Genomic DNA, 14,686 nt, shown 5'->3' on the forward strand with positions numbered 1-14,686 from the left:
TCAGCATCGCCACTGGTGAGACAAAGGCGGCCGGGCGTGGTGCTGGCCAACAGTCTGTTAAAAACTATGTAGGGGAACTTTATCTTGTGTGTTGGAGTCAGCACATTGCATGACGAACTTGAAGACCACGTGTTTGATTCCCGGCCGCGGCTAACATCGCTGCTCGAACCACCGCCACACAAAGACCAAGATCCCCCGTGTAGCCTTATCAAACTATTGGGGCAAGTGCTTTTAGCGAGCACCTATGAAGGCTGGTACGGCACACCAGAGGTGGGTGGTCGGCATCGCGCCCGGCCGCCTTTGTCTCCCCAGTGGCGATGTTTACACACCGCACCAGGTACTCGTTTGACGCCGAGTCGACCTAGGGGAATCCCAGGAGCGGCTCAGATATTCTTCAGCGGTGTTGGTGGGTAGCCGTGAGCGGGAATCGATCTCGAGGTCATAGCCGGGATCGTAGTGCGGTGCGCTAACCGCTACACCACCGCTGCCCACCTCACCTGGACAGGCAGAAGAAAATGTACGTAACCCAAGGCCGTAGCCATGGAGTCAACATTGGGGGGGACCAAATCTTCCAGGGGGTCTGGGGGTCCCCCCCCCCCCCCATAATTTTTTTTTTTTGTGAAAACTCATTTTCTGCCAAAAATATTTTTAAAAATTCACGAACACATATGATGGACTTTTTATTTATGTTTTACAATAATAGTGTATTGTATTAGATTGCTCTGTTTTTTTACTTTTCTTGTTTCATTGTATGTAATGGCAGAGGTTAGGGATTAATAAAGTACAACCATAACCACAATCATATAAACAGAAATCTATTTTATAGCAATATATTGGGGGGGACATTTTGAGCATATTTTAATATTGGGGGGTGGATGTGTCCCCCCCAATATATATTCTAATTACGGCCTTGATGTAACCGTATGTACGGTGAACTTCTTTCGCACCGTACGTGGTCTACTGCGCTAATCGGTGGTGCGAGGGTGGCGATTTAAGACGAGACGATCACGGCCCGCCTCTTTTCAACAACTGCCGACGGTGTGCGCGTGTCTTTTGTTGTTGTCGCGTTATTCCGAGCGCTCATTTGAGGCCGAGTCGACCTAAGGGAAGGCCCCATCATCCCCCAGTGCCTCGTGAGCAAGGCGACAGTCGTAGGCGACTCGAGTCCACATAGCTGCTCCACCCTGTTGCAATTACATCCGCACGTTGCTATCGAACAAACGATGAATATGCAATTCACAAGCTGCGCTTGCCGTTGATGAATGCGCGCGATTCAATTAGAATGGGGGTTATTTTAATGTCAGCGTTGCATCTCTTTGTCTGTCAGTCCGCCGTGCGCTGTTGTCCTTCACCCCGCACCTCGGTTGGCTACGTACGGTGCGAAAGAAATTCAACATCCACACGTGGTCAAACAAACCCCGCCGCTCGCCGTGGTTTGTTTGACCATACTTCACCACGCTGGTCGGTGCGGGTTGCTGAGGTTATGGGGGTCGTGACCGGTTCGGATATTAGATGTGAGTCGTGGCCGGTGAGAGCTCCACGGCTCTCAATCGTAAGGTTGCGAGTTCAAATCGTGTTAGGCTCGTGGTTCACGTAAGGCGGACAATAGCGGTTCGTTGACTCAGCCCATCATCCTTACAGGGTCTATAAACGAGTATCGCTTTAATGGAGAAATCAACAGAGGTTGGCTTATGGATATAGGCTCGCCCCGGCCACAGTAATGTGGAATTTCCACCACTGGCTCAGGTCTGCACCGCCTCGATGCTCCATGTAAACAGGAAACCACTCTGCCCATCATCGCCGATTCTGAGTCAGCGATTGTTGTCAAAGTGATTTGCGCCCTCGTGAACATTCGCACAGACTCGACGCATCCGTCAAAACCACACCGCGTGGCCTCGCAAGGACGAATACATTATCGGCGACGTTTCGGGCAATGGTCCTTCTTCACAGCACATACACATTCACGTGATGTGAGTTACGTATGAGCTGTCTATCTCTTGCGCATGACCGCAGCAGCAGTGTGTTCGGAAGAGACATGCCAATGTTGAGGTCTCTCTGTGTTTCTATTGTCCTCTATGTATCGGTATGAGTCTCTGTGCAGCTCCGTGTCTCGAGGGGCCTCTGTCTTTATGCATCTCTGCCAGTCTATGCATCTCGATCTTCTTATTGCGCTTGACAAGACGTTCAATGTCGAGGTCTGCTAGCCACGACGAGAGGGCTACGTGAGAGAGAGAGAGAGTTCGTCTCGTGTTGCTACAATCGTATACAGTCCTGTATCTTGGGTGGCGAGATGTTAACTCCCTCGCCTGGTGTACAGGAGGTCGTGAATTCGACCCTGCCCCTGACGCCTGTATATTTGGACTTTGGGTGTCTCTCTCCTCGTGTTCGCTTGGATTTTCTCCTACCTCCCCCCAGCTCGCACCGCCGACTTCCCCCAACTCAGGATCTGCTCAGGAGTTTGCGTGTCTCTCTCCCCACCGTGGCGTAGATTTTCTCCGGCTCCTTCGGTTTGTCCCTCTACATCGGAGTCTTTTATTACACATTCAGAATCAACGTGCGTTTAGAGTGTTTGGCTGACATAAATGTCCACGTGATGTTAAGCCTCTTCCGTGAGCTAGCATTTGTGATAGCCAGGTCGCTTCTGAAAAAAGACCGACACGTATAGCTCAAAGGGCCTTACCTGCTGAAATAAAATAACATAGTTAGTCTCAATCGTTCTCTTCATGAATGTTGCTGAGTGTTGGGGGTCCGTGTGCTCGTGCGCCACTGCTCACCCAGCAGCGCGGCGTTCTTCATCGCGAGGCCCGCGGGCCACTCGCGGCCCCTGGTGGCCTTTAGCGCGGCCCCTGACAATCCACAAAGAGTGAAAACACCGCCCCATCATCATCATCGTCGTGCTGCTGTCAACACCCCCACTGGTGTTAAATGTGTGGCGAAGTGCCCCCACCCCCCTCTGGAAGTGAGTGAAGAGCACTGCAGTCGAGGGAGCATCGGCCGAGTCGTCGTCGTCGTCGTTGTTCACGACTCGGGGTGACCCGGCTCAGCCGACCGCCTCCACGGCGTTGCGCGTAGACCATTGTGTACTGCCACTGCCATTGTGTACTGACATTGTGTACCTACTACCCACTGCCAGTGTACCCACAGACATTGTGTACTGCCACTGTGTACTGCCGTTGTGTACCTACCACCCACTGCCATTGTGTACCCACTGACATTGTGTACTGCCGTTGTACTGCCATTATATACCTACTACCCACTGCCAGTGTGTACTATGTACTGCCATTGTGTACTGCCATTGTGTACTGTCATTATGTACTGTGTACTGCTCACTGACATTGTGTACTGCCATTGTGTACTGTCATTATGTACCCACTACCCACTGATATTGTGTACTGCCATTGTGTCCTCACAACCCACTGCCATTGTGTACTGCCATTATGTACCCACTACCCACTGATATTGTGTACTGCCATTGTGTCCTCACAACCCACTGCCATTGTGTACTGTCATTATGTACCCACTACCCACTGATATTGTGTACTGCCATTGTGTCCTCACAACCCACTGCCATTGTGTACTGCCACTGTGTACCCACTGCCCCCTCGATCGTGTTGGTCGTGACAAGTCATGGCGAGGTTGGAATGCGAGTTATGATGATGATGTCTGAAATCGTATTGCTTGTTGGCGTAACGTCCTGACCCCGTGCCCCCTACGAGACATCTGTACAAGATAAAGAGCTTTATAGCTCATCGGATTCCTCCTCCAGTATACATACAGATTCTGATAATGAACACGTGTAGTAGCAGGCTTTCACGACCAATATTATGATTCATAATTGTTTTATTTTAATTGTGGGTCATATCGCCGCGTGAGTAAATCGTGTGTCGTTACACCCTCCACCACCCGACACAGCCAATTAATCAAGTAGGTACGTGATGAACAAACGATGCCAGCCTCTTACTGCTTCATCAGCACCGCCGGTAGACCAAAACTCACGTAATTTTACAATTGCGAAATCCGAAGTTTCGCTGGTAGTGACAAGGAGCGTCATCAGGCAGAATTGATATTACGATGTTTCGCTATGAAAGTTGCCTGAAAGTTAATTCGAAGTGTGTTTGTTGTTCTCATGAATGAAGCTGTGTGTTTGTTGGGTCGCGTCCTATACTTTATTCAATCTTCAACGTACACGCGTTTAGAGTATTTGGGCTGCTATACATTTCCACGTGATAGGCCGCTTCGTCGAGCTATCATTTGTGGCCAGGTCGCTTCTGAAAAAGAGCTACTGTATATAGTTCAGTGGGCCCTACCTAGGAAAATATAAATAGTGTATTAAATATATTGTCTATGTGCTATGAAAAAGGACCATTGCCAGAAACGTCGCATATTTAATATTTTCTCCTTTTTCTATAGGGTCACGGTGTTATTATCCAATGTATCGGGTTGTCTTTGAAAATCACATCATGGCTACGTAGAGAGATGAACTTAGTAGTATGACCACGACTAAATCAAACGCTGTAAATAATACGATTGAGAATACAACTGACATCATTACTCTTAGTTCGGGTTTATTTTGTGATTACACGCATTAAGAAAAAAATAACTAACACGCGAAGACCAAAAAAACATCAACGTTTGTTCGTATAGTCAGCATGAGAAAGCACTGTTAGCGAGCGCATATTAAGCTACAAAGACAAATGTCCCCCGGATAGCCCTCCCAGGCTTTTTGGACAAGTGCTGGTCGCGAGTAGCTATCACGAAGGCGGGCACGGCGCACGAGGGATTGGTGCGGCCAGAACCACGCCCGGCCGCCTTTGTCTCCCCAGTGTTGATGCTCATACACATACAGATACACACCTAAGGCCGAGCCAAGCTAGCGAAGGCCAAGAACCGATTTCAGACGATCACTCCCCGCTGCTGTTACTCCGTGTCGCACACTCAAAGACGACGGGGTCGTAGCCGCAGTGTGTTAGCCAATTGCCCAAGCTCTGTGGCTCCTATATTTGGATGTTTGAGACTCATACGGCAAAATCTTAATCTACTAAGCGTGTGTAATAGTAGTTTTATCGACCAAGTACAAAGTCAAAGTGGAAATTCCACATTCCTATGGCGGGGGATGTCTATATACATGGGACGGTTGGTGTTGACTTCCCCCACTCCCCTGCGGCTGCACCAGGATCTGAACAGTCGCTTGCTCGAGCTGAGCCACCTGGACCGCTCACAAGGTGCATGATCACAGTACTGTGACCCCTCGTGACTCTTTGGCTGCCCCCCTTTCGACTCTTTGGCTGCCCCTCTCCCCCCCCCCCCTCCTTTGCGGGGCAGCCATTTAAACAAAGAATTTTGTTTTTGAAATCTTAAAACATAATTTAAAGATAATTAAATATGGCATGGAATGGGGTTACTATGGAATGTATTGGTGACGACAAAATGTAAACTGCATTGTTAAAGAACTAAATGGGGGAGGGAAAAAAACGAAATCGACGCAGTTTTTTCCATCACCTGTGTTGTTTATTTAAGTCAGAATTTGTGATCCGCTGTGCTTGTGTACAAGTGGCTCTGCGTGTGATGCGGATCCCGTAACTACTTTGTTCAAAGACAGCAGCAAAAGAAATGTCCCTTATTGTTCTTCTTATTCTCTGAAATGTGACCGACCCTTGTGCTAGACAAACATACGTAGAAGATATACGCTCCTATACACAGATGTAGTGTATTGCGTGCATATATATATGTACATTCGTATGCTGAATACACGTATACAGTATAGACTAACAGATATCATCAATTGCAGCCTTATAGATTGTTGGAGCAAGTGCTGTTAGCGAGCACCTAGTAAGGCCGTCACGACATACAAGGGGGTGGGTGGCCAGCACCACGCCCGGACCGCCTTTGTCTCCCTGGTTGCGATATTTACACATCGCACCAGGTACTCATTTGAGGCTGAGTCGACCTAGGAGATGCCCAGTATCGGTTCAGATAATCGTCACCGGTGTTGGCCGTGAGCGGGAATCTAACTCGGGTCGCCGGGTTCGTAGCGCAGTGCGCTAACCGTTACACCACCGCTCCCCACAACACACACGCACGTACCATAAAGAATAACTACGTACACGTACAGAGAATACACCGTTATATGTGTGTGTACATACATACATATGTGTGTATACACACACACATGTATATATACAGTACTCACACGCGGAATAGAAAAGACAAAGACTCCCCAGGTAACCTTAAACAGACTGTTGGGGCAAGCGCAGTTAGCGAGCACCTATTAAGGCCGGGACGACACAGGAGGGGGTGGGTGGTCAACACCACGCCCGGCCGCCTTTGTCTCCCCAGCACTGATGTTTACACACAGAAACGAGGACTAATTTAAGGCCGAGTAGACCTCGGGGAGGCTCACGACCGGCTCAGAAACTCGTCACTGGTTTTGGTGGCCGCGAGTGGGAATCGAACTGGGGTCGCCGGATTCGTAGCGCAGCGCGATCGTCACTACCACAGCGCCGCTCCCAAACACCGTCCATTGCACATAAAGACAAAGATCCCCCGTATAGCCTTAACAGACTGTAGGGGCAAGTGCTGTTAGCGAGCATCTATGAAGGCCGGAACGGTACACGAGGGGGTGGGTGGCCAGCACCACGCCCGACCGCCTTTGTCTCCCTAGTGGCAATGTTTACACACCGCACCAGGTACTCATTTGAGGCTGAGTCGACATAGGGGAGGCCCGGGACCGGTTCAGATAATCGTCACTGATGTTGGCCGTGAGCGGGAATCGAACCCGGGTCGCCGGGTGCATAGCGCAGCGCGCTAACCGCGACACTACCACACACACAGACACACACACCACAGCATGTACACATTGTAAAATACACAAATGAACACGGACTTGGGGTGGGAGTGAGTACGAGAGTGCGTGTGAAGCCAGCGGGTTAAGTTCGACTCCCTGCTCACGCGGTTGTGGGCCGCTCTCACCAACCCGGTGGTGAAGTATGGTCAAACAGCAACCCTCCATGTATGCATGTTGAACTTCTTTCGCACCGTACGGAGCTAACCGTGCCGGGAACAAGGTCAACAAACGAAAACACATAGAGCAGTCCAAAAGAAATGAGTTTCCAATCTGGATGATTTACAAGTACATATCTCCCCAGCGGCTTCCCTAACGTCGTAAAGGAAGAACGTTCCAGACGGCCGCTGAAGCAGCGCATCTGAAAGCGCCACGCGGCGCGGTGACCGCCCGCCTCTGTTCGATGGCCCAGCCCAGAAGCCGCTGCGAAGATTGAGGATTGCCCCAACAGTCTATTGAGGCTATCCTGGGGAGGAATATTTGTCTTTGTATACTGCAGTGACTGTCACGTCATTTGACACGGTACAATGCTATTTAGCTGATGAAGTTGTTGTTTAAGTGGAGTTTAAGATGTACAACGACAGTCTGCCCGTCTACAATGCGTTGGTATTTATCTGGAGGTGACGTTAGCCCGGCGGTATAACGCGTTCGCGGGGTTGTCGCTTTTGTTCGTGGTTCAAAACCAGCGGCCGCCCTGGTTACCACTGCAGGTGTGTTCACCACAATACTACCACCGTACTGCTACTACTACTCCATACGCGCCGACTGCTTCACAGAGGACGTTACGCGATCCTTTGGCGTCATTAACAAGTGGAGGTTATTGTGTGCCAAACGCGCCACGGTCCACACGAATACCTAGAGTTGTTACATCATCGCAATAATCGCCCTGTACTTCGAACTCTCTTTTGAACAAAAAGTCACGAGACTCTGTAAGAATTTCCAGGGTAGAGAACTAAAATCATGATTATTATAATTTTTTTAAAAAGTTTTTTTTTACATCTACAGTAGACGCTGCTACACGTGATGAACCCTCACAAATACATAAATAGGTGATGCACCGTCTGGTTAATGTTGATATCCGATAAGTCGAGTAATCGAACCGATAATTGGTATAGTAATCGATTGCATTACTTACATTACATTATATCCCAAAACGCATTTTAATAACGTTCATATGTGTCTATTGCAAAGAGTCTCGGTCGGTATAAAAGAGAGTGTAGTACCCCAAGTGAAGCGATGAACGCAGGAGCACGGATGAGTACGTGAGCACCGACGCGAGCTGTGAGATTCCCATCGATACAGAAGGACAAGACGCGGTAACTCACCCATCACCTTCGACATGTGTGACATTCAACGCAGATTGCTACTCATCACTTGTGGATCCAGCAATTGGCGCGGGCACATCAGTCAACGTCAGTAAAAAAGGTTGACCAGAATGCAATTGTGGGTTAGGCCACGCAATGATCCGGCCAAATGTGTCGTAAAGACCCGACAAAGTCGCACAAGTGAAATTGTACTGTGGTGACCGTGGGGAACGGTGGCGCAGTGGTTAGCGCGCTGCCTTACGAACCCCGGGCGAGTTTGAATTCTCCCCAGTCAAATGTAAGACTCGGGTAAAGCGACCGTTCGCTTGAAACTGCGTCAAGCATCTTCAGGACGAGATCCAGGCACTCGGAAGGAAATTCCCGGAAGTCGATACCGTCCATGCGTATGGGTCTGTGCCAGTGCCGTCCTTCCCCCGCGCCTCCGATTAGCACGGTTGGCTACGTACGGTGCGAAAGAAGTTCAACGTCCGTGTATCAATAATGTGTTTACTCGTATAGAAAAACTGGTGTCCTACACGTGTACTAATTAACACAATGCACTAATCGTGTATACAAATGGGCACGTATATACTGTGTACAATTCAGCGCAAATGTATATATATAGGGGTTATTATTAATGTATTCATTATTTGTTACGGACACCACGTGTACAACGTGCACCACGTGTACAACGTGTACCACGGGCGCAATTCACACTCCAGTAAACGTACTCTCGTCCTCACCCGATGTGCAGTGCATATCGCACACACGTGAATGCCATAGCTTCCCCACGCTGGTTGACACGCGGTTGATGAAGGCGGTGGCGCATAGACGTACCGTACAACGATAGATTGCGGGGCAGTGCCTTCTTGCTGCTCTGAAGCAATCGCCTTTAACACCCAGTCTGTGCACGTTGGCCGTCCATCCAAGCGCTATCCAGGCTCGACGATGCTTAGCTTCCGAGATCTGTACGTATGCTGAACTTCATTCGCACCGTACTTCGTCAATCGTGATAATCGGAGGTGCGTGGGAAGGACAGCAAACGAAGAGAAGGATCAACTCGGCCTCATTGCTATGTTCGGCACGGGTGGAGCGATTAACACACCCGGGTTGACTGATCGAGGCGTAATATACCGGGCTGTAATCAAGAGAGCCGCAGCATAGAGACACACACACAGGTGTACCAGTTTAACACACAGGTGTACCAGTTCAACACACAGGTGTACCAGTTTAACACACAGGTGTACCAGTTTAACACACAGGTGTACCAGTTTAACACACAGGTGTACCCGTTTAACACACAGGTGTACCAGTTTAACACACAGGTGTACCAGTTCAACACACAGGTGTACCAGTTCAACACACAGGTGTACCAGTTCAACACACAGGTGTACCAGTTCAACACACAGGTGTACCAGTTCAACACACAGGTGTACCAGTTTAACACACAGGTGTACCAGTTTAACACACAGGTGTACCAGTTTAACACACAGGTGTACCAGTTTAACACACAGGTGTACCAGTTCAACACACAGGTGTACCAGTTCAACACACAGGTGTACCAGTTATTCGAGGTATATTGATCAGTGCAGGAGCGCTAACTCAGTGCAGGTGTAACAGCACAGGTAAATCTATGTATTACGTGTACGAATTAGTGCAGCTGTGCAAATCGGTACCGGTGGTTTATACCATTGAGTGGGTGGAGCGGTGAAGAGCGGTGGTTAGCGCACAACGCTACGACCACAGCGACCCGCGATTGATTCCCGGCAAGGTCTGGCACCAGTGGCGAGTGATATTATCTGGCGCCCCAGTCACTAAAACCCGCATTGACCGGCGTGGTGAAGTATGGTCAAACAACCCCCATGACCCGCACGGCTTGAGGAGGCCTTCATCCAGCAGTGGATTGACAAAGAGCTGTCAATTATTGGTAAACTTAATCACCTATGCCGTTGAATATCGGTTGAATCGGTTCATTGAAAGTGTTCAATAATGGCTATCCAGCAGACAACGTAGTCCAGCGTTACCGATGACTCGGTGTGCGGTAGAGGTGTGTATTCATCAATGCACGTGTTACGTTGAGTTCAGGTGTACGCTTAAGTACATGGGACCATTGGTATTAGTCGCCACATATCTTGCCACTCGCTTTACTCGTGCAGAGATGGACACAATATCGCAATTACAAATAGCCGGAGTAATGCAAGTACAAATGCTCAATTAACCAAGTCTTGTGAATTTAGATACAATGTATCGATTACGTTGAGGTGTGTAACTCAGATGGCAACTAGACATTATACGTACGATTATTGGCCATCTATGCGCTGATAGGTATGGCTAGCACACCTGTGCAATTTAATTATACACCTGTACCAAGGCCGTAATTATAATATATATTGAGGGGGACACATTCCCACCAATATTCAAATATGCTCAAAATGCCCCCCCCCCCCAATATATTGCTATAAAAATAGAAAAAGTAATAATAATCGCTATGCTATGTAAATAAAAACAACAATTTGCTAAACCTTGGCCACAATATCTGGACTTGTCTTCATATAAATCAATGCATAGATTTATGTTTATATGATAGTTTATTAATCCCTAATCTTAAATATCACATACAATGAAACAAGAAATGGTAAAAATTTAAAAACAGAGAAATGCAATACAATACACTATTAGACATTATTGTAAAAAATACATATGAAGTCCATCCCATGTGTTCGTGAATGTTTTAATATTTTAGGCAGAAAATGTCAGGAAATTAGTTTTCAAATTAAGATTTTTATCTGGGGGGGGGGGACCCCCCAGACCCCCTCGAAGATTTGCTCCCCCCCAATATTGACTCCATGGCTACGGCCTTGACCTGTACCCAGGAAGTGTATGTGTACATATACCCGTGTACCTGAATACCTATACCCGTGTACCTGGATTACCTGAATACGTATACCCGCGTATCTGAATACCTATACCCATGTACCTGGATTACCTTAATACGTATACCCGTGTACCTGGATGAACTGAATACCTATACCCGTGTGCCTGGACTACCTGAGTACCTATACCCGTGTACCATTGTATGGTCACCAGCAGCAGCTGACATGTGGCCACATCTGCTGGCGACAGACGCTCAAACGTTCCGCCGAAGTGGAACTCTTTGAAAATAACTCGTAGAGCGTCAAGGTCTCATTCACTCCGCACCCTCTCAAATAGTCACTCATTCGTCGACGTCACTCATTAATTCATTCCCCCATTCACGGGTTTTGGCTGATCCACTCGCTCGTCAGCTACCTCAGTTGAAGGCGTTATAGTACTATAGTAATAGAGCATTAGAAAGCGCGCGATGCGGTGACCACCGTCTTTGTTCGATAGCTGAGCCAAAATCCGCTGCTGCGAGGGTGACCGTGATGGTTTTACGCTCCTCGACGAGACCAGCAAGGCATTGTGGTTCATTTGTGGCAAGCAGTTTGTGTGTAATGAGCGTGTAATTATTGACGACTGATCCTGCATTGTTCACAATCCACAGCAGCTCCTGAGCACGAGCTAGTTGCATCGCTCAAAACTCTTCTGCTCCGTTGGCTGCCAAAACTCCATCGCTCGTAGTCTCGACCACAGTCACGCGTGTAAGAATCTATTCTTTGTGGGCCTTATGTACGCCATTCTGAACTTCTTTCGCACCGTACCTAGCCAACCGTGCTATGACTTGTAGACGACTTATACCAGTAACGTAAACTCGGTATGCTGATTTTCCCCTTAAGGCTCATGGAACAATTTTAAATAAAGATTGAATTGGTATTGGATCATCTTTCAAGCGTTGTTAGTTACCCCTGCATATACAGATGGACAAAGCAAATTTTTGAGTCAGCTGTGTAATGAACATTGTATCCATATTTACAATATAACGGCTAAACAACGTTAATGATAAACAACCAAATCAATAAAACCCGAAAAAAATCTAAACATTGTATCCAAAACTGCCAAATGTGTCTATAATGCAAACAATGTGTGTGTCGATATCTACAAGTGCATGTGCGCACTGAACGGTATTAGGGTGGCGGCAATATCGTTTATCACGATACAATTCACATTTTCATGATATGACAATCATCGCGATATCAGTTTCTCAATCCCATCGGATAATTTCCGCGCTGCGCTGTACTTCCAGTACAAATCAACAACATTGCTGCACTTTTTGAGAGTTCCTTAATCACGACATCCACCTGCCGCCGTCTCTCTGATCATCGCAACTTTACAAACCCCGTGCCGTCGTGTTTCCCGTATGAACGACACTCATTTATTGGCTGAAGACATCTTAATATATGGGGGACTGCTGAACTTTGGCAATTGTTGACATCGGATCACCGACTTGCGCGCGAGTCTGTGTCGATAACCGTCACCAGCGACGATTCTCTGAACCGGTCGTGGACCTCCCCTAAGTCGACTCAGCCTCAAATGAGTACCTGGCGCGGTGTGTAAACATCGCCACTTGGGGAGAAAAAGGCGGCCGGGCGTGGTGCTGGCCACCCACCCCCTCGTGTGCCGTGCGTTTACAGGTTCACCGGTACCACTACGACTACTCGCTCACAGCACTTGCCCCAACAGTCTGTTCAGCCTACACGCTGGGGGTGGTGGTGTTGGGTGGTGGTGGTCTTTGTGTGCGTGCAGGCTGCTGGGCCGGGTGTGTCCCGGCACCGGCGATCGGCGCCCGGAGTCGCTCGCCGCACCCCCCGCGCCTCTCGGCCTGAGCCCCGGCCACCACTCGGCGTTCGTGAAGCACGAGCCCGTGGAGCGGGCGTCACCCCCTCGACGCTCCCCGCTGACCCCGCCGTCGTGCGGCGGAGGCGGCGGCGTGCGAGCCCAACCCGGCGGCCTCCTCCACCTGGACCACCGGCTCGGGCCACCGGCCAACGGGGGCCACCACCACCACCGCAGCAGCGGTGGCTCTCACCACACGGAGCCGCACGGCGCCTCGCACGACCGCCACGGGCCGCCGCTGCCGCTGCCGCAGCCGCCGCCGCCAACGCGGCCGCGTCCCATGGACAGGGGCAGCCCCGGCTCTGGGGGCGAGGAGGAGGAGGTGGAGAGGCTGCGGGGGTCAGGGCACCACGGCCACGTGCACCACGGGTAGGGTTGACAAAGCTCTGCTTTTGTGACGTCATATTTTGAAGCTCTGCTTTGTGACACAGTATTCCTCAGGAAAGCAACTCCCTCGTTATAGGAGAACAAACTGTATGTTGAACTTATTTCGCAACGTACGTAGCGATCCGTTGACACACCAAGTTCCCCCTTCTCCCAATATCTATCGTGAATTTTTTTTTTTGTAAATGTTGTGGTTTCACGCTTCAACACACTTTTTTACTTATTGGCCGTGTCGGGTGGTGGAAGGTTACGACACATTTATAAATAACGCGATCTAAACCCAAAAACGTTGAATGATATTGGTCGCGAAAGCCTACGTGTTAAACTGATCTATCGTGAGATAATCCCTCCCGCTGCTGCTGCTGCCACAATACGTGCCCATTGTTGTCGTTGTCTTCTCTCGTTCTACCTCAGCGGTGGCAACGCCAACCACGTGGCGGGCTTCCCGCGGGGGCCGCTGGGCCCAGGCCTCGGGGTCGGCGTTGGCGGCCGATCGGCCTGCGAGGCGTTGGCGCTGCACGGGCCGCCCGTGCCCAAGAAGCTGTGCCTGGTGTGCGGAGACGTGGCCTCCGGCTACCACTACGGCGTGGCCTCGTGCGAGGCGTGCAAGGCCTTCTTCAAGCGAACCATCCAGGGTGGGTTGTCGGGGCCGAGTCGCCCACGTTCACACCTGCGGGGCAGCACACTTTCTGATGGGGGTGGGATATGGTCCCGAAATGTCAAGATTCTAAAAACAGGGCCCTATCTACAATCATTAAGTGAAGCATTCGGTGTGTTTTCTTTGGGTTATTATCAATACAATGTCAGAATCAGAATGTTTATTTATCCTTGGAGAAATCCGATGAGCTATGAAGCTCTTTTTTCACGGATGTCTGGTCGGGGTTGGTCAGAACGTAACAACAACAAGCAATACAACAAGCAATTACAGGAGGGCAAAGTATAGGAAAGGTAGGCAAATCATTCCAAATAAATTCCTGAAATAGACAAATTATATAAGTTCACACTGCATAAGTACACCAATTCCCCAGCTTGGGCAAGGCAGCAAAAACAACAGCAAGAACAGTCCCAGACCACATCAAGACAAGGACACACAGCCCCTCAATAACATTGCACATTTCAGTTGAACTATCGGTTTCCGAGTCTCGAGACGTTGGGTAACTTGTCCCCTTCACCGCCTCAATCCTTGGATCCACCGCTGTTGCCAACCCTGCCCGTGCAAGCAGGGGGCTGCTGCTGACTTTAAAAACCATCCGCCCCTATGCCGACGATGTCCGGGCTCTTAAGTCGCCACTGACGACATGAAGTTAACCTCACTGCTGTCCACGCTCACATCCTGCCTTGACGCGGTCTCGTCGTGGGTTGGTGCCTTCCTCGTCGCCAACACCGGGGGGTACTTCTCATCAGC

General features: G+C 49.5%; 1 protein-coding gene across 1 annotated transcript in view; it reads left to right on the forward strand.

The window, feature by feature from the left end:
* LOC144943286 (estrogen-related receptor gamma-like) overlaps positions 1-14,686 on the forward strand; it is a 57,436-nt gene that overhangs the window by 21,968 nt on the left and 20,782 nt on the right. Inside the window, 2 exon segments of the mRNA XM_078870655.1 lie at positions 12,808-13,266; positions 13,696-13,916. Coding sequence (XP_078726781.1) covers positions 12,808-13,266; positions 13,696-13,916 — 680 coding nt within the window.

This window comes from Lampetra fluviatilis, chromosome 30 (genome assembly GCF_964198595.1).
Source record: "Lampetra fluviatilis chromosome 30, kcLamFluv1.1, whole genome shotgun sequence".
In the NCBI taxonomy this organism is placed as follows: Eukaryota; Metazoa; Chordata; class Hyperoartia; order Petromyzontiformes; family Petromyzontidae; genus Lampetra; species Lampetra fluviatilis.